The 22,178-nt window shown below is 44.8% G+C and overlaps 2 protein-coding genes across 2 annotated transcripts; both read right to left on the reverse strand.

Moving 5' to 3' along the window:
- Positions 1 to 127: 127 nt before the first annotated feature.
- snx24 (sorting nexin 24) lies at positions 128 to 8,128 on the reverse strand. Its single transcript, XM_066650549.1, has 7 exons — positions 7,985 to 8,128; positions 6,645 to 6,728; positions 6,150 to 6,254; positions 4,173 to 4,267; positions 3,813 to 3,842; positions 2,744 to 2,808; positions 128 to 2,634 (listed from the first exon to the last, which is right to left on the reverse strand). The coding sequence occupies exons 1-7, from the start codon at positions 8,051 to 8,053 to the stop codon at positions 2,564 to 2,566; spliced, it is 519 nt and encodes a 172-aa protein (XP_066506646.1). The 5' UTR covers positions 8,054 to 8,128; the 3' UTR covers positions 128 to 2,563.
- Positions 8,129 to 9,598: 1,470 nt separating this feature from the next.
- On the reverse strand, positions 9,599 to 21,954 carry loxa (lysyl oxidase a). The gene is made up of 8 exons (XM_066650886.1): positions 21,312 to 21,954; positions 17,944 to 18,133; positions 17,536 to 17,644; positions 15,518 to 15,655; positions 13,408 to 13,564; positions 12,202 to 12,297; positions 11,678 to 11,793; positions 9,599 to 10,134 (listed from the first exon to the last, which is right to left on the reverse strand). Exons 1-8 carry the CDS (start codon positions 21,648 to 21,650, stop codon positions 10,128 to 10,130), a joined length of 1,152 nt encoding a protein of 383 aa, XP_066506983.1. The 5' UTR covers positions 21,651 to 21,954; the 3' UTR covers positions 9,599 to 10,127.
- Between the last annotated feature and the right edge of the window lie 224 nt (positions 21,955 to 22,178).

A 22,178-nucleotide genomic window follows, 5' to 3' on the forward strand; every position in this document is an offset into this window, starting at 1 on the left:
CATATTAATTCATATTAATAATTAAATCATGAGTGTGTCACTTTCTCTCGTTATAGTGCATTACACAGTGTTCATACAATCGACACCAATGACTTTAAGTATCCCCCAGCTCCATCATGGCACATAGTGTTTACACACACACACACACACACACACAATTACAACATCAGACACCTCACACTGATGAATTCTGAAATGAAACGGCTAGAAATGTTATAAATTTTCAACCAAAGTCTGCATTAAAGGGGAACTGCTCTGATATTTCTTTATATGGGTTTGGTTTTGAAAGTTTTGAAGGTGGTGGTGGTGAATGGAACCAGACGCCTGCGTCCACACACTTTTTACTTTTATCCCAAATTCCCCTCCTCCTCCTCCTCCTCCTCCTCCTCCTCCTCCTCCTCCAGTCCATACGAGGCTCTGTAGAAGGGTCAGCGTTGGCTGTGGAGAGGAAATAAAATGTCCTGTTTGTGTTAAAGACACGGAGAAGTCTGGTTCCCTTCACCTCCACTGGAGAGAAACGTGTAGTCGACCTTTAACCTGTCAGCGATCAAATCAATCAAACTCAAAGAGTATTTATCAAGCAGAACATAGCCATGATTTCAAAAGCAAAGGATGGCCGTAAACGCTTGGACAGAGCGCAGAAATCGCCCCCTCGTTTCAACAGACGCAGCATCTTTACTTTTCATTGAACCCTGTGTGGTGAAGATTAAAGGAACAGTTTAACCAGCAACGAACGCTACTGACGGGGGACGGACGGAGGACAGCCACGAGGTCCTGGGTTTAGTAACAACTCTGTAACATCGGTAACCAACGACCAGGGGTACGTCTCGAGTGTGAAGTTGTTAAACCCTCAGATGCATTACATACAGTACAAAGACGTCTGGAATGAAGGAGAAGGTACAGAGTTACAGCTGAGACATTGTTAAGGCATTAGGGGGATTTTAAATCTGTCTAGTTTTAAAGGGGTGGGTTTATGTCGGGGATTTTAACTCATTCAATAAGAATCTGAACGGAAAACTTTATTAAAAATTGATTATAGATTTTTAAAAAACTATTTCACTCCTCAATACGAAAGAAGTAAAGACACAAGCGTATGCTTCTGTTTAAATGACGCACGCTAGTCTCACGTAAGTGCCTCGAGTTTACAGCGCCCACTGCTGGAGAAACTTCACACTGCTAGGATTTGTCCCTGGACACTGGATTAATCGTAGTTTGAAGTCAGCGCGTCTGGTCGAGCGAAACCCCTCGGGACGTTCAGGCGCGTGGAGCCGGTCGAGACGCAAGGATCTTAGTGTAAAAAACAGGCGGTGAGTCCTGCCTCCGCACGTCTCACTCATCACCGTCAGTAACATGTTCTCAGCAGTTCCACCGCTGTGTGAGATAAAGGCTGGTAAAATACACTCTCTGACAAATCTCCCTTTCACAGTTTTAGCAGCTTGTAGTATTTTTATCTTCTTGTTTTTTATAATGCACTAATAATAATACAATTCATGGTTAGATTCCCTTTCTCTGACAGACGTCTCGAGGATAATTACACACCACACGTCCAAAAGTTCATCAACAACAGACAAGGCTTCCTCTGAAAAGAAGGGCATTAATAAAGAAAGGACAGGCCTCAGGCTACATTTTGGAAGATTTCTGTGAGGATTTGATTGCATTTGGTTACGAAAGCATTAGTGTGGTGAGGTGCTGATTGGACAGAGCTCCATCACAGTTCACAGCCCAATTCTGCAGGGTTTTATAGTCGCGACTGTGAAGTAGCTGGATTTACTCATTGGAAGCCATGTCTGTAAACTTTTGGACATATAGTGTGTGTTAGAGTTAATAAAGTTGAGGTACGTTTAGTGATAAAGGCTCAATAAAAACTCCTTAGCAGCACGTGTGCCGTCAGTGAAACGATTGGTCCAAAGAGGAACTGGTTCCTAGTGTAATTCTTGAACAGGTCAGATTTACGAGTTCTTTATCGCTAGTTTTTACGGTCAGGAGAACAACGCACCGTTTTAAACAGAGCCCTGTACCACACGAGGAAAGACTTCACAGCACAATGCAGCGTGACGCGTGGCTGATGCGGGCACTGGGTCAGTGTTTCTGTTTAAAAGGAACACTAGGAAGTAAGGCTCCACTGACCTTTCATAGGAGAATGAGGCCTCTGTCACTGCTAATCTGGGCTCAGGACTGCAGAAACAGCACTATGTAACTTGGAGGAGGGTAAGAAAGCACCTGCACCTGTCTCCCTCCTCCTCTTGATTTCAGGACAGTGCTGTAAAGGTGCATTACGCTCTGTAACTGTAGGGGGAGCCCAGGAGCAGAAACACACAGTCTTCCCTAGTGTTGCTTTAAGGAACAGTACATTGGACCGAGGCGATATGATGAGTTCTTAATGTTCTGATGAAGGCTGGTCACATGCAGACAGCGAAGCACTGAAGGAGTGTGGAATGCCATTATGCTCAGGTAGTGTTATCAACATATGTAACATGATTTGGAGAAGAGTGACAGGAGAAATCCCTTTTTTCTTGTGAAACAGAGGCGTCGTTCTCTTCTCGTCTACAGCTCCGGGTCCGCTCTACCTCGGCTGGAGGTCTGGGTAAAAAATCCCATGAATCACTCCCTCTATGACCACGTTAGAAAAGGTGTCTGAAGGAGACAGAAAATGGGTTTGTTTTCTTCATTAATGATTAGACTTTTTTACACTTGAAGTTATATTTTATACCTTCTACCTTTAATACAATTAAAACATATTTACCATTTGTAGCAGGAAGAAGATAGGGGTCCCTCAGGAAGAGCAGAGCTGGCTGATGTGTCAGTTTACTACAGAGAGAGAGAGAGAGAGAGAGAGAGAGAGAGAAAACAGAGAGAGAGAGAGAGAGAGAGAGAGCGAGAGAGAGAGAGAAAACAGAGAGAGAGAGAGATAGACAGAGAGAGAGCGAGAGAGAGATACACAGAGATAAACAGAGAGAGAGATACACAGAGATAGACAGAGAGAGAGGGAGAGCGAGAGAGAAAACAGAGAGAGAGAGACAGAAAACAGAGAGAGAGAGAGAAAAAACAGAGAGAGAGAGAGAAAACAGAGAGAGAGAGAGAGAAAACAGAGAGAGAAAACAGAGAGAGAGAGCGAGAGAGAGAGAAAACAGAGAGAGAGACAGAGAAACAGAAGAGAGAGAGACAGAGAGTTGTGGAATTATGTGGGAAATAGGGGGAGAGATTGAGAGAAGAGAAGCAGTTAAGAAATGAGGAGGAGAAATGGAGTAAAAGTGAAGAATTGTGAGAAAGAGAAGAAGAGAAAGAGCAAGTGAGAGGGTGAGAGGGGAAGGAGAAAGAGCAAGAGTCAGTAACGAAGCTTTTGTTTCATTTCTACGGCAGTGACACATCAGACACAGGAGTGTCTTTCTGGAAGTGAGCACCCGGTCGTTTCCACATACATTTGTTTACAAAGGTCAGACTTAAAATAACAGCAGGGCGCCTCAAAAATTACACATCTGCCCATGTCTTCACTGTCGACTACATCTGGGTCATGATGGAACATCCAGTACACTTTAACTGTGGCTTATAGGGACTGAGTTTGAGGTTTGATTTCAGTGTAGTGCGTGTCTCTCTCTCTCTGTCTCTCTGTTTCTCTCTCTCTCTCTCTCTCTGTGCGTGTCTCTCTCTCTCTGTCTCTCTGTGTGTGTATCTCTCTCTCTCTCTCTGTATCTCTTTCTCTCTGTGCGTGTCTCTCTCTGTCTCTCTGTGTGTGTGTATCTCTCTCTCTCTCTCTCTCTCTCTCTCTCTCTCTCTCTCTAAATCACACACAAACCCACAGTGGAAGAGAATACCTTGATTCCTCTGCCTCCATTTCTAAAGACCTGCAAACAAAATAAAAAGAAAGAAAACAACTACATTATAGAACGCTCCAAAACGACTCAGACACATTACAGAGCTCATATTCCATTATTAATGCGATGATAACATAGACATACATCTAATTATATATAAATATATCAGGTAAATGGCTTTAAATACATCCAGCACAATTAAAAATATACAAAAATACATCAAATATAAACATAGAAGCTAGAAACAAACAAAGAAGCTGAGATTAAAGTTATTTATCCTGAAGAAAAGCCTGAGAACAGACAGCTTTCTAAGCTCTTTTTTCTTCAAATCCCAAATTACACAGCAGCAGTCGTTCTTACCCACAACTCTCGGTTTTTGGCAGCGATGGAAAGTGCCGGATGTTGAGGAAATCCAGGAATATCTTTGGAAGCACCTCATTTTCCATGATTATACTCTACAGAAAAACAACACAGAGCTGAGCGTTCATCACGGACGAGAGGGACAGGGCAGGTTCTCTACTGTGAGTGGGTGAAACCATAACACAGGCCCGAGATAAGTGCCTTCAGACTGGGGTCACCCTCACGAAACCTCTCCTAGTCTGTGCTTATCTCAGATCAGGCTTTCACGTACATTAACGGCCTAATGTCTGTAATTACGCGGACAGAGGAGCTCCACACACGTAGACCACTGCCGCGTGACCAGGAAACCTTCTAAATTACAACCTAAAGCTGCTCAAAATCACTTGCTTTTTTATCTGAATGTATTAATGCTTCTGAAGTATATTTATATTCAGTGGATGACGCTGACACTCCTCCTGATGTCTTTAGATAAACGTTTAAAAGTGTAACATTGTTTAAATCTCTAATAAAGACTTATCTTGAAGAATAAAGTTTAATACCAGTTCATTTTTTCTTTCTACACGATCTCTGTCAGTGTCAAGGCGAGAACTTTTCACACTGCAGCTCTCTTCCCACAGAAACGAAGTGTTTGTAACTGAATGTAGCATTTGTTTCAGTTCTTTGGCTTTTGCTGGAACTGGAACCATATTATTTCATTTTGGCAAAACAAGCTGGAGCTAAGGGCTGCAGGTGGTGTCTCTGTCACACAGCTGCAGGGTCACGGGGTCCTGGGGGGGGTTCTCTCTTCAGGTCACTGCCTGTGAGGAGTGTTGTGTGTTCTCCCTGTGTCTGTGTGGGTGTCTTCTGCCTGCCCTTCTTTCCTACCACAGTCCAAACACACACATGTTGGTAGGAGGAGTTACTGAGAAACTGTCCACAATTGTGAGTGTATGAAACTGTTAGTGTGTGTGTGTGTGTGTGTGTGAGAGAGAGAGAGAGAGAAAGGGTTAAATGAATGAATAAATGAAAGAAAATAAGTTATAATTTAGTTCTATGTTTCAACAAAGGGCTAAAATATTGTCGTGATCACATTCCTGTCAATCACTGCAGAGAATCAGGACCTGGTAATCACTACAAGCAAAACACGTCCAGTTCCTACTCTCAGCGTGGGCTTCTCCTCCACAGCTCCACGTCCTTGTCCCTCACACAGTGGAGAAATGGCCACAGACGGCTGAGAGATGTGTTCAGGTCTGACGCGAGAGTGGAGCTGGATGCTCTCTATCTCTCAGAGGTGAACACGGTTAGAGCTGTGTAGCTGATAGGGATGTTTCTTGGTGTTCCCTGGTTGCTTTGGCCTTCCTCTTGTGCAAATGGATCACAACCTTATCACACGTCATTTAAGGCGCAGATGAGTGAAGAGTGTGTGAAGCAGCTAAGAGGTGTGTGTGTGTGTGAGCGAGCCAATTGAAGCTACTGGTGATTTGATTTGTGAAGGATGAAGGCTGTTGTTCTAGGACACTGTCCTGTGATTGCGGAGGTGCAGGCAGCACATGACGCACCACGCAGTGTCACATCAGTCAAATTAAACCAAACACACCACGCTACAATTCTTCTACTTCACACGAGAGGAAAACTGGCTCAGTTCTCATTTTCTTTGACTGATCTTCAGGAGAGGAGCCTGACAGAGCATCATTCATCTTCATCGTGTTACTGGGAAGTACTAGGAGTTTGTTGCGAGTGTGAGACGGGCGCAGGTCCTGTGTGTAAAGCGTACCACCGACCGCAGTCACTCCTGAGAGACCTGACGTCCCCCCTCTGCTCCTGTATTCTTTCATATCACAATAAACACTGCAGAAACACAGATACTGCAACGTCTCTGTCTCCTAGCATGGTGCAGCCCTGATGAACTGTGTACAGATGAATGAAGGGGTTGTCTTGCATAGGTGTGTTGCATAGAACTGTTTATGAACGTGAGGGTCACCCCAATGTAGTCTGTACCTGAAGATAAAACTCAAGCCCGTGTCTCCTCTGCTCCAGAACCTTTGGAACCCAGTTCCTCACATGTTTTGAAGGGATCTCTGGAGGTTTAATGATCTTCTTCAGCTGCAGAGAATCAAAAACAAACAACAGGGCCGCAGAGTTCTTAATTAATATGATTTCTGAGTTAATTACATTATTTAAGCCCAAAGAGGAGGAATATCCACTAGGTTCAAGTTGGGACAGAAGTTGCGCATTTTCAAACTGACGGTTTTAAACATACCGACACTACACAGCGTTTTACAACAGAGAAAAAGGAACTAAAGCTTTAGCTGAGCTTGTCTTTTTCAGTGGCTCGTGTTTCCTGAGTTTCCTCAGAGGACACAGACTCAAAGCTGCCAAACTTTAACTTCTCTAACCTCAGAACTGCAGCAGCTCTTACAGTCGGGTCACAACCACCATGTGATTATAAAGCAATTTTCTTTAAAGCAGTACAGGGGCGCAGGAAAAACTCACCACTTTATGCAGAGCATGAAATTCACTGTATCTCTTCTCCACCGTGTGCTGTCGACCACTCATCAGCACCTCGATCTTAAAGACCTTTAAAATGAAGGGAAACACGTTAAGAAGAGCTTCAAATTAAACTCAGTCACCTTTAAACATACTAAAGATTCATTCATTAATTGTCTGTAACCCTTATCCAGTTCAGGGCGGCGGTGGTTCCGGAGCCCACCCGGAATCACTGGGTGCAAAACGGGAACACACCCTGGAGGGGGCGCCAGTCCTTCACAGGGCAACACAAACTCACACACACTTGAGTTGCCAATCCACAAACCAGCGTATGTTTTTGGACTGTGGGAGGAACCGGAGCAACCGGAGGAAACCCAAGCAGACACAGAGAGAACACACCACACTCCTCACAGACAGTCACCCGGAGGAAACCCGCGCAGACACAGGGAGAACACACCACACTCCTCACAGACAGTCACCCGGAGGAAACCCACGCAGACACAGAGAGAACACACCACACTCCTCACAGACAGTCACCTGGAGGAAACCCACGCAGACACAGAGAGAACACACCACACTCCTCACAGACAGTCACCCGGAGCGGGACTCAAACCCACAACCCTGGAGCTGTGACAGAGACACTACCTGCTGCAATATTAAATATTTTTAAAATAGTGTAAATGCAGTCTGGGGGACATCCACTGATCTAAAGTCACGTAAACAAGGCTGCGATAAATATGAGTCCATGTCTGTGGTGCCATTTGTTTTCCTCTGATATTATATTGAAACACTTGTAAATAAATGAAGATAAAAGACATTTCAAGACTTGCCTGGATACTGTGTCCATCATTTTTTACAGAAAATACTGTGAATTGGTTTATGACTATGACTTACATTTATGAGTCATGATCTCAATACTGAGGCAGTATCTAATAATGATTTATAATATAACGCCTTAGCATCTGATTATTAAGAGGTGATTCATTCCTGAACGTATCTGTAAATGAGAGAGTGTAAGGAATAAAGGAGTAAGAGTAAATGAATGAAACAGTAAATAGATATTGGGTGAAGGACTGAAGGAACAAAACAGAAAATGAATGAGAGCAACCAAGTAAATAAGTTAGATTTAATTAGTAATAAATAAAACTAATAGTTTTAAAATGTCAGAGTAAATATATGACAGTAGATAAAAATACGAGAATAAATCAAGGACTAAAAGAGTAAATATGTAAAAAAAAATAGAAGAATAACTCTATAATTGAGTAAGAACGTGAAATGCAATTTAGAAAAAGAATAAATGTGTCATTTCTTTAAAGAATCATTCAGTGAGTAAATATCAGTCTGACCGTGTATCCTCTCTCCAGGCCGCCGTCTTCGGATCTGAAGGAGGGAATTGACACTGAAATATTGTGCATTTTTAAAGTATTTAATGATAAAGTTATTAAATAAACGCTGTGTTTATGTCAGCGTCTCCCTCCTTCAGCCGCGGTTCTACTCCATCTGCGACTCTGAGCCCATTTCACCGCACTGCAGACACCTAGCGGACTGGAGACGAGTCAGGCACTGAACCGATTCAGGTCTTTGACTTTACTAAACCGAAAAAAGCTCGTTCATTTTAGGTAACCGACTCAGATTCATCTTACCGAACCGATTCACCTCTTTCACTGTACTGGAACGACTCAGCGGCTCCAGTGTATTGAACCGATTCAACGTATTCTGGTTGCTGAATCGATACTGAAGCGGTTGCTCATTTTGGGGGTTTTGGAGATTAGTTTAATAATAAATTAAATATATCTATAGAGATAAATATATCTCATACTCTCGGTATTAATCAGCATCACGTAGTAATGGCTTAGTATCTGATACTGAAGAGTCGCTGTGTTGAAAATATATCAAACTTATTAAATATGAAATGTTAAATCGTCTTTACTACGTCATAAGTTTGATATACAGAAACATATTTACAAGGTAAGGCTACAGGATATTACAATTTACCCATCAATGATACCTCATCTTAAGATATAAGATCTTAAACGGTAATTAAAAGGTTACGTTATCATGAAGTAGGGATAATTATAAGAAGTAACCTTCCTGGATTACACTTTGAATAAGACTCATTACAGGGCAGTGAGTGAGAAGAGATCATTTACACCGTACAAAGTGTAAATAATGTATCATTTGAATATTAATACATAATTTACACTTTGTACAAATCTCTTGGAAATAATAAACTAGTGGTAAGTCTAATTTGTCATGGTTTTCTTCTGTGCAGAGTGTTTCTGGAAGTTAATGTTAGGTCATAGTTCAGTTGTTTTAATACAGTGGGTTTTTCCTGTGTGTCCTGCACACATTTAATAGGGGGACCAGATCTGACGTGGGGTGATGACGTCACGCCCCTCGCTGCCGTTGTACGCTTAGCTGAACCTATGTGTGCTTTTAGGTCCTTTACACCTTTATTTGTTACACAAAACATAGGAATTTCTTTTTTAATTCATCCGAGAACTTACATTTCCGTTTCGGCACAGCTGCTCGAGCTGAGGGTGGGTACATGAGCTTTGCCTGACGTGCAGACTGACCAATTAAATGATTACAGAGAAGGTTATTGACCAATGACGGTAGCTCTACAGTCAGACCGTCCAATCAGAAGATTTTAGACTACTTCACCACGCCCCCTTCTCACTCAAGCGAACCAATCGGAGTAGGGGAGGGCGGGACTAGTTTGTGAAGGAAACTTCTGGAAGTTCTATGTAAGCGCTAGAAAAACAAAATGCCGGACGTTTGTGAAATTCCGCCCGGACATTTTTTAAAGTCTAAAAAAGAGGACATGTCCGGGTAAAAGAGGACGTCTGGTCACCCTACATTTAATGACCATATATAATTATTTTTGACCACACAGTTTTATATAATACAAGCATTTAATCCTCAAAAGAAAAGAAAAAAACTCCCCTGGTTTGTCTTACTGAATGAAATGTGATTTATTCAAGTAATTTTCACATAATACATATAAAAGTGTTGCAGTAATATGAGCTTTTTGTTAAATATCTACTCAGAATACACAAATATAGTGACAGGGATATCATTCTAGCACACGTTTGAGCTGAAAGCTGAGGCAAATATGGTCAGATTGATGAACAGATCCCATCAGATTAACCATTTCATCTTCAGCAGGAAGGTTTCATACATATTTATTTTTGTAAACAACATTTTTTGTTACATTTTCAACGCTTTCCAACATCTTATCAAGTAATTCAACAATAACATGTCAGAAGAAATCAAAGAAAAAAGAAATTAAAACATAAAATAATGCACTACATGATTGAACCTATGCTTCATCTCTGATTATTTATGATTTAATTCGAGGCGAACGTTTCTCTGGCTCTGGATCAGTGTTCCTCTTGATATTTCCAGGCTGATTTTCCTGATGGCTCACGATAAAGCTCTCCGTAGTTGTAATGTCTCTCATGGTCCTGAAGAACATCTGAACACATGTTAATATCTGAAAGGAAAGAAATGGTAAAGTTACGTTCCATGACTCGAGATACATTCAGGAAGAGGTGAGTGTTGGTTGCGTAGGTGAGTAATAAACTGAAAGGTTGAAGGTATGGAAATCTGAAAGTGCACGGCCAGTGAAAGGAAATAAACAGCTCATTAATACATCTTCACTGTCACTTACAAAACCTTGACTCTCTATTTTTACCATCTTCTGCCTTTTTTGCAGAATTTGAAAACACTAAACACTACCGGCAATGAAGGCTTGGCCCAAATGTGGCACATCTGCAGATGTCTTATTAAAGATGGCTGCCCCAACTTTATCCTTTTAGCTCTGGACCAGATATCAAGTGTGTTGTGGAAGATATTTCAGGTCTGGCCCACACAAAACGTGCCGTAAACAATGCTGTGACTGAGCCTGAAGTGCACAAAGTGAGACAGGTTTTGCCCAGATGTGTCTACTCTGTGGATAGTTAACTCCTAGTGCTGTGTTAACATTCACTGACAAATAACAGAAAAAACATCATGCTATGGACGAACCCATTTTTCAGTGTGGCACAGAAAAACAGTCAGTCAACTCCCACCAACGCGCTTGGAGGAGAACCCTAACTTCAGGGCAGGGAACAGGGAACATATCTAAAGACAAATGTAGGAGGATGTGCTTCTGTTGCTTCGTCTGCTGTTGGAGGGCAGTTGCCGAAAGACCTCTGTCTGTTTTTTAGAAACCGATGTAGAAGTATTAGAAGTGTAGAGTAGTATACAATGTTTCAGTAAAAACACACGATATTTGGTCCTTCAGCAACTGCCCTCCATCAACAGAAGCACTTCCACCGACATTTTTCTTTCCTCAACTGACATCTGGGCATCAGAAGCACATTCAGTGCAAAACAGATGAAGGACCACTGTCAAAAACGCCCTCTGTCTTTGAAAACTTTGTAACAATCTACAATTTTTATTTTTCTGTCTGTCTCCCTCTCTGTCTGTCTGTCTGTCTCTCTCTCTCTCTCTCTCTCTGTCTGTCTGTCTGTCTCTCTCTCTCTCTCTCTCTCTGTCTGTCTGTCTGTCTCTCTCTCTCTGTCTGTCTGTCTCTCTCTCTGTCTGTCTGTCTGTCTGTCTCTCTCTCTCTGTCTGTCTGTCTCTGTCTGTCTCTCTCTCTCTCTCTCTCTCTCTCTCTCTCTGTCTGTCTGTCTGTCTCTCTCTCTCTTTGTCTGTCTCTGTCTGTCTGTCTGTCTCTCTCTCTCTGTCTGTCTCTGTCTCTCTCTGTCTCTCTCTCTCTCTCTGCTATAATAAACTTGTCTTATTTAAAATGTAAAATAATTTCCAAATGTTTTAAACAACAAATTTTCATTGTAGTCAGTTCCACCTCTTCATTTTCAACTCTGCTACAGTCTAGAGTCTGAGCCAAGGTTCTCTCCCACGGCTCTCCTTGTGCCCCACTTGTGCCCCTGAAGTAACAGCCTCCAGTCTACAGTACACTCACAGATCAAGTGTCTTAATGCAAGATCCGTTCTGATCTAAACCAGGAACCCTACAGAAGATGTAAAGCTCACTGTGAGACGTGACATCCAGAGACGTAAGCGTAGTTTCCGGTGTAGCGAATATCACATCGCACCACGTTGTTGCTGTAGTCAGATTCCTGGACCTGGTAACTGGGGTTCACACTGATCTGTGATGAGAGAAGAAACAGACTTGGTTTATATTTATATAGAGATACAGAGCATGTAACATTTCTCTGAAATACAGGCCATCGATCTGGAGCTCTCCCTTTTCTGCGGTGGCAGCTTCTACTCTTCTGTGATGTAACTGAACTTGATTGCAGCCACATAAACATTAGTGCTCGGGTGCAGATGTTGAATAAATAGTTCTGATTCACAAACACTACTCCAGCTCATCCCATAGGTATTAAGTGGATTCATCATTCCAGAGAACACGGTTCCACTGCTCCAAAGCACAGTGCTAGATTTTTCAGCTGCACCAAGAAAGGGAGAAACTCCTTGTGCAGGCTGCACTTGGTGATGTTCTTAGTTTTGACTAATTCAGATCCACTGGTCGGTTTGTTTACAGCTTTGTTTACCTTGAGGATGTAGTTTCCAGGCTTCACGTCAGTGATGTCTATCCACTGGCAGTCAATATCAGCGTTGTACGTGTCGTAACATCCTGGACTAAGACCCTGCACACACACACACACACAGAGAGAGAGAGAGAGAGAGAGAGAGAGAGAGAGAGAGAGAGCATGCACTCATGAGAGCCAAAACCCCACTAGCATATCTGATTAAGAGCCAGAATGCAGGCTAACTCTAGAATAAACATTTAAACTGCCATCAGGGGCTGAGGGGCCAAGTGAAAACACAAACATGTGCATAACTCTGGTCAGCATTCTTTGTTTTAAACTGAAGATGTGTATCTGTAAATCGCATGAAATCAGGGTCACACTCTAAAGAAGAGGCCATCACTTCTCTACACTTCTATTTTTGTGGAAGACAAGCGCTAGAAATGGTTTTTACTGTCCAACCAGCACAGCCCCACATGGTTTCCCTCTGACTCTCACCCTCTCCCACAGTCACTTACTGTCCAAACAGTAGGGTTACTTGCTTGTCACACAGCTCCAGGGTCCTGGAGGTTGTGGGTTCGAGTCCCACTCCAGGTGACTGTCTGGGAGCAGTGTGGTGTGTTCTCTCTGTGTCTGTGTGGGTTTCCTCCGGGTGACTGTCTGTGAGGAGTGTGGTGTGTTCTCCCTGTGTCTGCGTGGGTTTCCTCTGGGTGACTGTCTGTGAGGAGTGGGGTGTGTTCTCCCTGTGTCTGCGTGGGTTTCCTCCGGGTGACTGTCTGTGAGGAGTGTGGTGTGTTCTCTCTGTGTCTGTGTGGGTTTCCTCCAGGTGACTGTCTGTGAGGAGTGTGGTGTGTTCTCTCTGTGTCTGTGTGGGTTTCCTCCAGGTGCTCCGGTTTCCTCCCACGCGCCAAAAACGGATGTTGGTAGCTGGATTGGCATAAAACTCTCCATAGATGTGTGTGTGAGTGTGTGTCACCCTCTGATGGACTGGCACCCCCTCCAGGGTGTGTTCCTGCCTTGTGCTAAGTGATTCTGGGTAGGCTCCGGACCCACCATGACCCTGAACTGGATAAGCGGTTACAGATAATGAATGTATGTCTGTTACTGAAGATGACAAAGCAAATAAATAAAATCATAACTGTTATGTTCTTTGTCCATGTTAATAGGTAAACCATTTTAAAAACGTTATTCCTTTAATGACCCTGAACAGGAGATGGGGCATGGCCTCACCTGCGTGTGAGCTGTACAAGCAAAGCGCCTGTAGTAGCCGTAGTCACAGGAGGTGTCCTCTAGGCAGAAACTGGCCTTGTGTCCCTCAGCCACACGTCTCTGAGAGGAGGCGTCCAACAGATCGTAATGACTGAACTCGTCCATGCTGTGGTAATGTCTGGGGAAAACACAGGAGACATTGGGGAGTACATGTTCCTGTGGGGGTCCTGAGCACTGGAGAACAGGGCAAAAGGGGTCTAACAAAAGTATGCAGAGCAACATGGGGGGGGGCTAGAACCTGTAATTGTAGAACTGCAGGGTGATGTTTATGGTCAGTGGAGCTAACAGAATGAACAGTGAGTGTAGAAACAAGAAGGTCATGGTTATGTTTTGTCACTCTGGGGTGTGTACTCAGTAAAATGGAATAGACACATTCATTACGTTAAATGGGATTAACACTAGGTGGAATGTTTATCGTAAAATACAGCTTCACAGTTATTGTGATGCTCCACTGAACTGCAAGAGGGAGAATAGAGCCACTGTTGTTGCTACTCCAGGCTCAGCACTGCAGAAACTGCACTAGGAAACTAGGACCGCCCCCCCCCCTCGAACCTCCGCCTCGACCCTCCCCCTCAATTACAGGACAGTGCTGTAAATGTGAATTAAACCCTGCAGCTGTACGGACAGATCATGAGCACAACCTATTGTTGCTTTAAAGTTAGTCCATGCACTGGCTTTGAAAGAACATTCATGTGAGTGGAGCATGTCCAGGAACGAGCGGTGGGAGCTCAGAGGTCAGACAATCTGCTCATCTCTCCAGTGATTACGCTGTGTTATGGTATGTTTGAGTAGGCTGCTCCAAAGTGATGGAGTCTACGGTTTATTTACACATCTTTGAGCAAAAGTGTCAGTTAAATGTAAACAACACCACTCGAGACTACTCAGATGTCTGAGTTCCCTCTGAGAAAACACACAAATGCACTTATCAAGCTTCCAGGCACAGATACGGAGCCCGGGGGAGAGAAGGAAGCTGGGAAAAGTGTGGGAATGTGGAATGGTGTGAACATAGGTGGCTGCACTTCAGTGGGAATTTCCAACTTCGTTGGCCAGTCAATCTAAACTATCCTTACACTTATCAGCCAAAACAATATAAAATAACCCTGTTTCCACCCTCACTGTCCATGTGATCATCTCCACTGACCGTACAGGGGCACTTCCCAGTCCCAGCACCAAACACACCACCACCACAGTCATACACCACTCAGATAATACCTGCTCTATGCTGCTGGAGTCCTGAACACTGAAGAAAAGGGTGGCAGGGGGCTAACAAAGTACGCAGAGCACGAGAGAGACCACGGTGTGTAATTGTAGAAGTCCAAAGTGAACTTGTGTGGTAAGTGGAGGTTTTAAAATTGAACAATGATTTTAGGAAGTGGTTTTATTGTTTTGGCTTATTTTTTATTGTAGGAATATAATGGTAGCTATAATAACTATAGATTAAAGATGATTTCACCTGCTACGAGGTTAATTTAGCCGTTTAACGGGACACAGGAGGAAAGATCCCATTTTAAAGAAACCAACAATGCACTGCGTTAACTTGTTGCAAAGGGCCGTGTGGAACAGCACGTTCTCTCCTGATTATTTTAAGGATTAGGGGGAAGACCAGGCCAGAAAAGTGTCGCTATGCGTCTCGCAGAATAAACACAGGTCAGGGCTGAGCTCATACGAGCCGCTTTTGAGCCTAATTTCACCGCTCTGAACTTCTCGACTCATGGCATTGTGTGAAGTGGAGCCGAGCCACATGTACTCCATAAACGGTGCTGAAACGTAGCTGACTTCAGGACTAAACTATGCTCAGAGAACCATTACCACATCTGCCACGGTGGAGCACAGAGCCTGGGCCTCTACACTGTTTGCCTTGAGACAAGAACACAGACCACTTTCCTCTAAATTCCTCTGACTACGATTCCCTCCACCAGACACCCATCAGGAGATTAATCCAATTAAGATAAGCCCTTAAACACACACGGGACCAGCTGTACCCTCTTTAATCTACAACTAACAGGAAAGTGAGAAAGAATGTGAAAGGGTGAAATGTGGTGTAGTGGTGAAACAGACAGATGTGACTCACTGGTGGCAGCTGTGCCACTCCCAGGCGTAGCGTGGCCTGCTGGGGAGGAAGTCCGATGTTCCCTGGTTCTTCACTCTCTGAGGGAACCGCAGCAGCATCCGAGTGTCGTAATCTCTCACACTCGACCTGTACGCAGTACTGTACACAAAGGAGAAGAAAACGCTGTCACGGTATCACTATTTCAAAAATAGCAGAATATCAGGTTATTGAAATATTACTATAGCAACACCATGGTGCAGCAGGTAGTGTCTCTATCACAGCTCGAGAGGTTGTGGAGGTCCTGGAGGTTGTGAGTTCGAGTCCTGCGCCAGGTGGGACCCACGCAGACACAGGGAGAACACACCACACTCCTCACAGACAGTCACCCAGAGGAAACCCACGCAGACACAGAGAGAACACACCACACTCCTCACAGACAGTCACCCGGAGGAAACCCACGCAGACACAGGGGGAACACACCACACTCCTCACAGACAGTCACCCGGAGGAAACCCACGCAGACACAGGGGGAACACACCACACTCCTCACAGACAGTCACCCGGAGGAAACCCACGCAGACACAGAGAGAACACACCACACTCCTCACAGACAGTCACCCGGAGGAAACCCACACAGACACAGGGAGAACACACCACACTCCTCACAGACAGTCACCCGGAGGAAACCCATGCAGACACAGAGAGAACACACCACACTCCTCACAGACAGCCACCTGGAGGAAACCCAAGCAGACACAGGGAGAACACACCACACTCCTCACAGACAGTCACCCGGAGGAAACCCACGCAGACACAGAGAGAACACACCACACTCCTCACAGACGGTCACCCGGAGGAAACCTACGCAGACACAGGGAGAACACACCACACTCCTCACAGATGGTCACCCGGAGGAAACTCACGCAGACACAGAGAGAACACACCACACTCCTCACAGACAGTCACCCGGAGGAAACCCACGCAGACACAGAGAGAACACACCACACTCCTCACAGACAGTCACCCGGAGGAAACCCACGCAGACACAGGGGGAACACACCACACTCCTCACAGACAGTCACCCGGAGGAAACCCACGCAGACACGGGGAACACACCACACTCCTCACAGACAGTCACCCGGAGGAAACCCACGCAGACACAGAGAGAACACACCACACTCCTCACAGACAGTCACCCGGAGGAAACCCACGCAGACACAGAGAGAACACACCACACTCCTCACAGACAGTCACCCGGAGGAAACCCACGCAGACACAGGGAGAACACACCACACTCCTCACAGACAGTCACCCGGAGCGGGACTCAAACCCACAACCAACAGGACCCTGGAGCTGTGACTGCGACGCCTACCTGCCGCTCCACCGTGCCGCCCCCACTATATCAGTACATCACAATAACAATATTGCTATATCAGTATATAACTACATGACTTTATTATTATATTTTCACATTATCGATTTATCACAACAATGTTCCAGTGCTAGTCACCAAATCCTCACAGCAATGTTCCAATATCTGGGCTAAAGACTTCCTAGAAAATTTAAAGCTGTTGCTACCCTTCCTTTTAAAAGGAGCAGTGGAGGAGCATGTTTTGGCCCGTATAGCCTAACAGACACAGCAAGAAAATGTCTTTGTTGAAGTGTATCTTGGCAGAGTGAGTGCATTTCAAGCATAGGAACAAATCTTGTTTCACATTTCCTGCATTTTTCCTGCTTTTTCCCTCACTCTGCTCTCAGTAAACGTATGATTCAGTCACTAATAGCTTTTGCAGTCTGTTTGCTGATGGTTTTTTCATGTAAACCATCTTCCACCTCAAAAATATCCATCTCCACCCCTTCCCACCAGAGCAGGACACTTTTTCCCTCTTCTGATTTCCACTCTTCAGTTGGAGGAGTTTTACAGAGCTCTCTGTGACTAATGGCCTCGGCCGATACGAGGCTCTGGCTCTCCTCGCCCTCCCACCCTCCCTTATTTCGAGATCACATGAAAAATGGCATTGTTTTTCTGTTTCTCGTACCTCGCGAGGCAGTTCTCTTCAGCAGCACATCTGAGGTTGTACATGGGAACTCTCTGGACGTAGGTGGACGCCTGAATGTAGTAAGGATCCGCCACGAGGTCCGGCAAACCTGCAGCACATTCAGACTCTTAAAAACGTACACAGGAATAATGTACAGTAAATGCTTGATGTAGCGTAGTGCTCTCCACACGTCACCTCTCAGTCAACCACACTACACTACACCAATACGAGACCTTGGGCAAGACTCCCAATGCTACATTAACTAGCCCCCACACGATGCCTCCAGCACTTTGGAAGTTGAGGACAAGTACTTTATCGTGAGGTTAACGTGACATTGCCTCTGCATCAGTGTCAGTTCGCAAAAGAACAGTTTGGAGCATTTGATGCACAAGGAACATTAACCCTTACCGTACTGAAAGTACCTTGTTCCGTATCCAGGTCTTTCTCGGGGGCTGGGTCTCTCGTACGTGTCGTAGTAGTTGTAGTAAGGGTTATCTTGGTCAGTGGATTTGTACGGGTTATAGGGGTCATCTCCCACCATGCCATCCTCTGTCGCACTGTTGTTCACACGCTTTTCCCAATCAGTCCCATTTGTTCTCTAACAGTGGGTCATACAGAAACAAGATCATATCACTGGATATACTTTCACTCACAGGTTCATCATTCTGATCAGGATCCTGGAGTCTGCACCCTACACAGAATCAATGGGCGAAAGGCCAGAACATGCCCTGGATACACTCACCCAGGTACTCACACACTCACATGTTTTGACATGAACACACTCACAACTGTGAACAATATCACACAATCAATCCACCTGTTAATGTGTTTATGACTGTGGGTGAAAAACGGAGACCCACACAGACACAGGGAGAACACATTCATACCCCTCACAGACTGTGGCCCAAAGCCAGGACGCCAAGGCCAGGAACTTGTGTAGCAGCAACACCACAGTTCTACACACCGGTGCAATTTAACTTATATCTGACATTATTTAAGATTGTCATAAAAACATTAAGTGGGGACCTTTACATTAATAAAAAGTGCAGAAATGATAAAGTTTTACATACAGCAGTGTATCCTGCAACAAGGAGAGTCTGAATGCAGAGCCATAACTTTACACTTGCTGGAGTGTCACTCCAGCAGTTTCAGACTAGTGGCGTTGAGTGTGTGCGCAGTAGGACAGTGCGATGGTACGCTGGACATGTGTCACTTTGTGTATTACTAATTAAAAAAGGGATGTTACGTCCAGTATACAAGCAATGTTTCACATGCTAAAATGTGCAGGCAACAGAAGCTAAAGTCTTATTATTATTATTATGTGTAATGTAATACTATTTTAGCCTAAAGCTTAATATTACACTTAATGTTATAGTACTATTCCTGGACATATTGTGTACACATGAAGCCCAGGTATTAGTAAAACAAATCAAAGTTAAGGTTAATGCAATAATTTGTGCTGATTATAAATTGAAGGTATTAAAATCTTAGGCCTAACATCATCTCATACTCATCTGGGGTGTTTACATTACCCATTAGCTTAGCATGGCAACCCAGCAACATTAGCTTAGCCAGGCATTCAAAACTTAGGAAATATTTACCATGTGAGTGTTTAAATAAAGTTAATTTTAGTCTACCATCAATATCATAATGTTAGCCTAACACAAATATCTCAGTGATATCAGAAACCCACCTAAAATGACACACACACTCACACACACAAAAAATGAAATATTGATTAGCCAAACACTTGCTAAGAACACTTTGCTAAACCAAACAATGTTGGCACACTGTCGTGAAACAGCTGTGAAAGTGCTGATGAAAAGCTGGGGTTCTGCAGACATCACAGGCATGCAGTCAGTGCTCCTTAAATACTGAGTGTAGCTCATGATACTGTGACTGATCCGGCACAGTCCTTACACATCAGAGAGCAGTTAAGGTGGAGGGGTTGATGTAGTGTGCAGCTGTGGTTGGTTTGTGGGATGTGTTTCTTCTGTGGGTGTGTGTGTACACAAGGACCACGGTTTATGGTTTCCACTGTCCTCCTGTTTTTCTCCATAACTTGTTTCCCCCTCCACGGTTTGGGTTTGTGTTTTGGAGCTGGGTGGAGTGATCTGTTGATTTTCTAAAATCTGTTCCAGAGTTAACTTCCTGAAAGAGTATTTTCTGCCCAAGCACCACGTTGTCCTTGCCTTATACAACACACACATCATCACACACATACACACACACACACACACACACACCATCACACACACACAACATCACACTACACACACACCTTCACACTACACACACCGTCACACACAAACACACACCTTCAAACTACACACACATCATCACACACACACACACACACACAACATCACACTACACACACACACACACACACACCATCACACACACACAACATCACACTACACACAGTCACACACACACACCTTCACACTACACACACCGTCACACACACACACACACACAACATCACACTACACACACACCTTCACACACACACAACATCACACTACACACACACACACACACACACACACACACAACATCACACTACACACACACCTTCACACACACACACACACACACACACACACACCATCACACACACACAACATCGCACTACACACACCGTCACACACAAACACCATCACACACACACACACACACTCCATCACACACAAACACCATCACACTACACACAACAACACCACACACACACACAACATCGCACTACACACACCGTCACACACAAACACCATCACACACACACACTCCATCACACACAAACACCATCACACTACACACAACAACACCACACACACACACCATCACACACACACACACACACCTTCACACTACACACACAATCACACTACACACAGCAACACCACACACACCATCACACTACACACACACCTTCACACTACGCACACCATCACATAAACACACCATCACACACACACACACCATCACACACAAAAACCATCACACTACACACACACCTTCACACTACGCACACCATCACATACACACACTGTCACACACACACACACCATCACACACAAAATCCATCACACTACACACACCATCACACACACACACACAACATCACACTACACACAGCAACACCACACCAACACACACACACCATCACACACAAAAACCATCACACTACCCACAGCAACACCACACACACACACACACAGCATCACACTACATACAACATCACACACAAAACCATCACACTACACACAGCAACACCACACACACACACAGCATCACACTACACACAACATCACACACAAAACCATCACACTACACACAGCAACACCACACACACACACAGCATTACACTACACACTACACACACAGCATCAAACTACACACTACACACACACACACAGCATCACACTACACACAACATCACACACAAAACCATCACACTACACACAGCAACACCACACACACAAAAACCATCACACTACATACAGCAACAACACACACACAGCATCACACTACACACATCACACACAAAACCATCACACTACACACAGCAACAACACACACACAAAAACCATCACACTACACACAGCAACAACACACACACACACAGCATCACACTACACACAGCAACACCACACACACACAGCAACACCACACACACAAAACCATCACACTACACACACATAAAAACCATCACACTACGCACAGCAACACCACGGAGCATCTCCTTCAGTATTCAGTATCGCTGTGACGCTCACCTCTACCGTGCGCCTCTGTGCTCCCCCGGCCCCTCCGCGTCCTCTCGCGCGCTCCTGCGGGATCCTCGCGGGCCTGCTGATGACGGCGACGGGTCTGGAATCCTCGGGCTTCTCTGGAGCAGCGGCTGCGGCTGCAGCTGGGTCCCTTCTCCGCGGCGGCTGGTACTCAGAGCCGTGGCTCAGTAAACTGAACAGTCTCCCGTTGTGATGCCACTGGACAGTGCTCCTGAGCCCCGCGGGCCTCGGCTCGCGCTGGGAACGCGCACTTTGTAGCACGCAGCTCAGCAGACATACGTGCGCACATGCGTAAAGGACGGTGCCAAAATTACGCACAGCCATTGCGAACCCGCAGCTCGCCTCGACGGGAAAGTCGTACTCCAAAGGGCTCGTGTGCGCCTCTCTGACCTCAAATCCACGCTAGAAGAAGGAATTAAACGCAGCTGACATGGCTCAGAAAGCGCGGGAGTGGAGCTCGCTTGGTGCAGCAGATGCGCAAGGAGAGAAGAGCAGATGGAGCGAGCACAGAGCGAGAACAGAGGGAGGAGGAGACTGGAGGCGCCTATGATTCCTTCTTACAAACACCCCGCTTCTTATGCAGCTGTAAACGTGAGCTACATGACCTTCGAGAAAAGGAGGAGGAGAGAAAAGGAAAGGAAAAAACACAGGGTTGAATTCAGCATCTAAATCTGCACCAATCAGACGTTATGTTTTTACACTCATTGTCCTTATCATCAGCTCCACTGACCAGCAACAGACTGTGGTCCAGCTGTTGCTCTGTATATTTTTAGCCTCCTTTCACCCTGTTTTTCAATGGTCAAGACCAGAGCAGGTGTGATGTGGTGGTGGATCATTCTCAGCGCTGCAGTG

The sequence above is a fragment of the Hoplias malabaricus genome, chromosome 18, assembly GCF_029633855.1.
Source record: "Hoplias malabaricus isolate fHopMal1 chromosome 18, fHopMal1.hap1, whole genome shotgun sequence".
Lineage (NCBI taxonomy): Eukaryota > Metazoa > Chordata > Actinopteri > Characiformes > Erythrinidae > Hoplias > Hoplias malabaricus.

Bases quoted from the DNA above. Each gene is read 5' to 3' on its own strand.
- snx24 (XM_066650549.1), bottom strand. From the start codon at position 8,053: ATGCACAATATTTCAGTGTCAATTCCCTCCTTCAGATCCGAAGACGGC. The intron at 6,729-7,984 runs GTCAGACTGATA...TTCATTTTAAAG, and splicing joins GCCTGGAGAGAGGATACACG to GTCTTTAAGATCGAGGTGCT. The intron at 2,635-2,743 runs GTAAATATGTTT...TGTCTCCTTCAG, and splicing joins TCTTCTTCCTGCTACAAATG to ACACCTTTTCTAACGTGGTC.
- loxa (XM_066650886.1), bottom strand. From the start codon at position 21,650: ATGGCTGTGCGTAATTTTGGCACCGTCCTTTACGCATGTGCGCACGTA. The intron at 17,645-17,943 runs GTAAGGGTTAAT...AATGTGCTGCAG, and splicing joins AACAAGGTACTTTCAGTACG to GTTTGCCGGACCTCGTGGCG. The intron at 12,298-13,407 runs GTGAGGCCATGC...GTGTGTGTGCAG, and splicing joins CTTGTACAGCTCACACGCAG to GGTCTTAGTCCAGGATGTTA.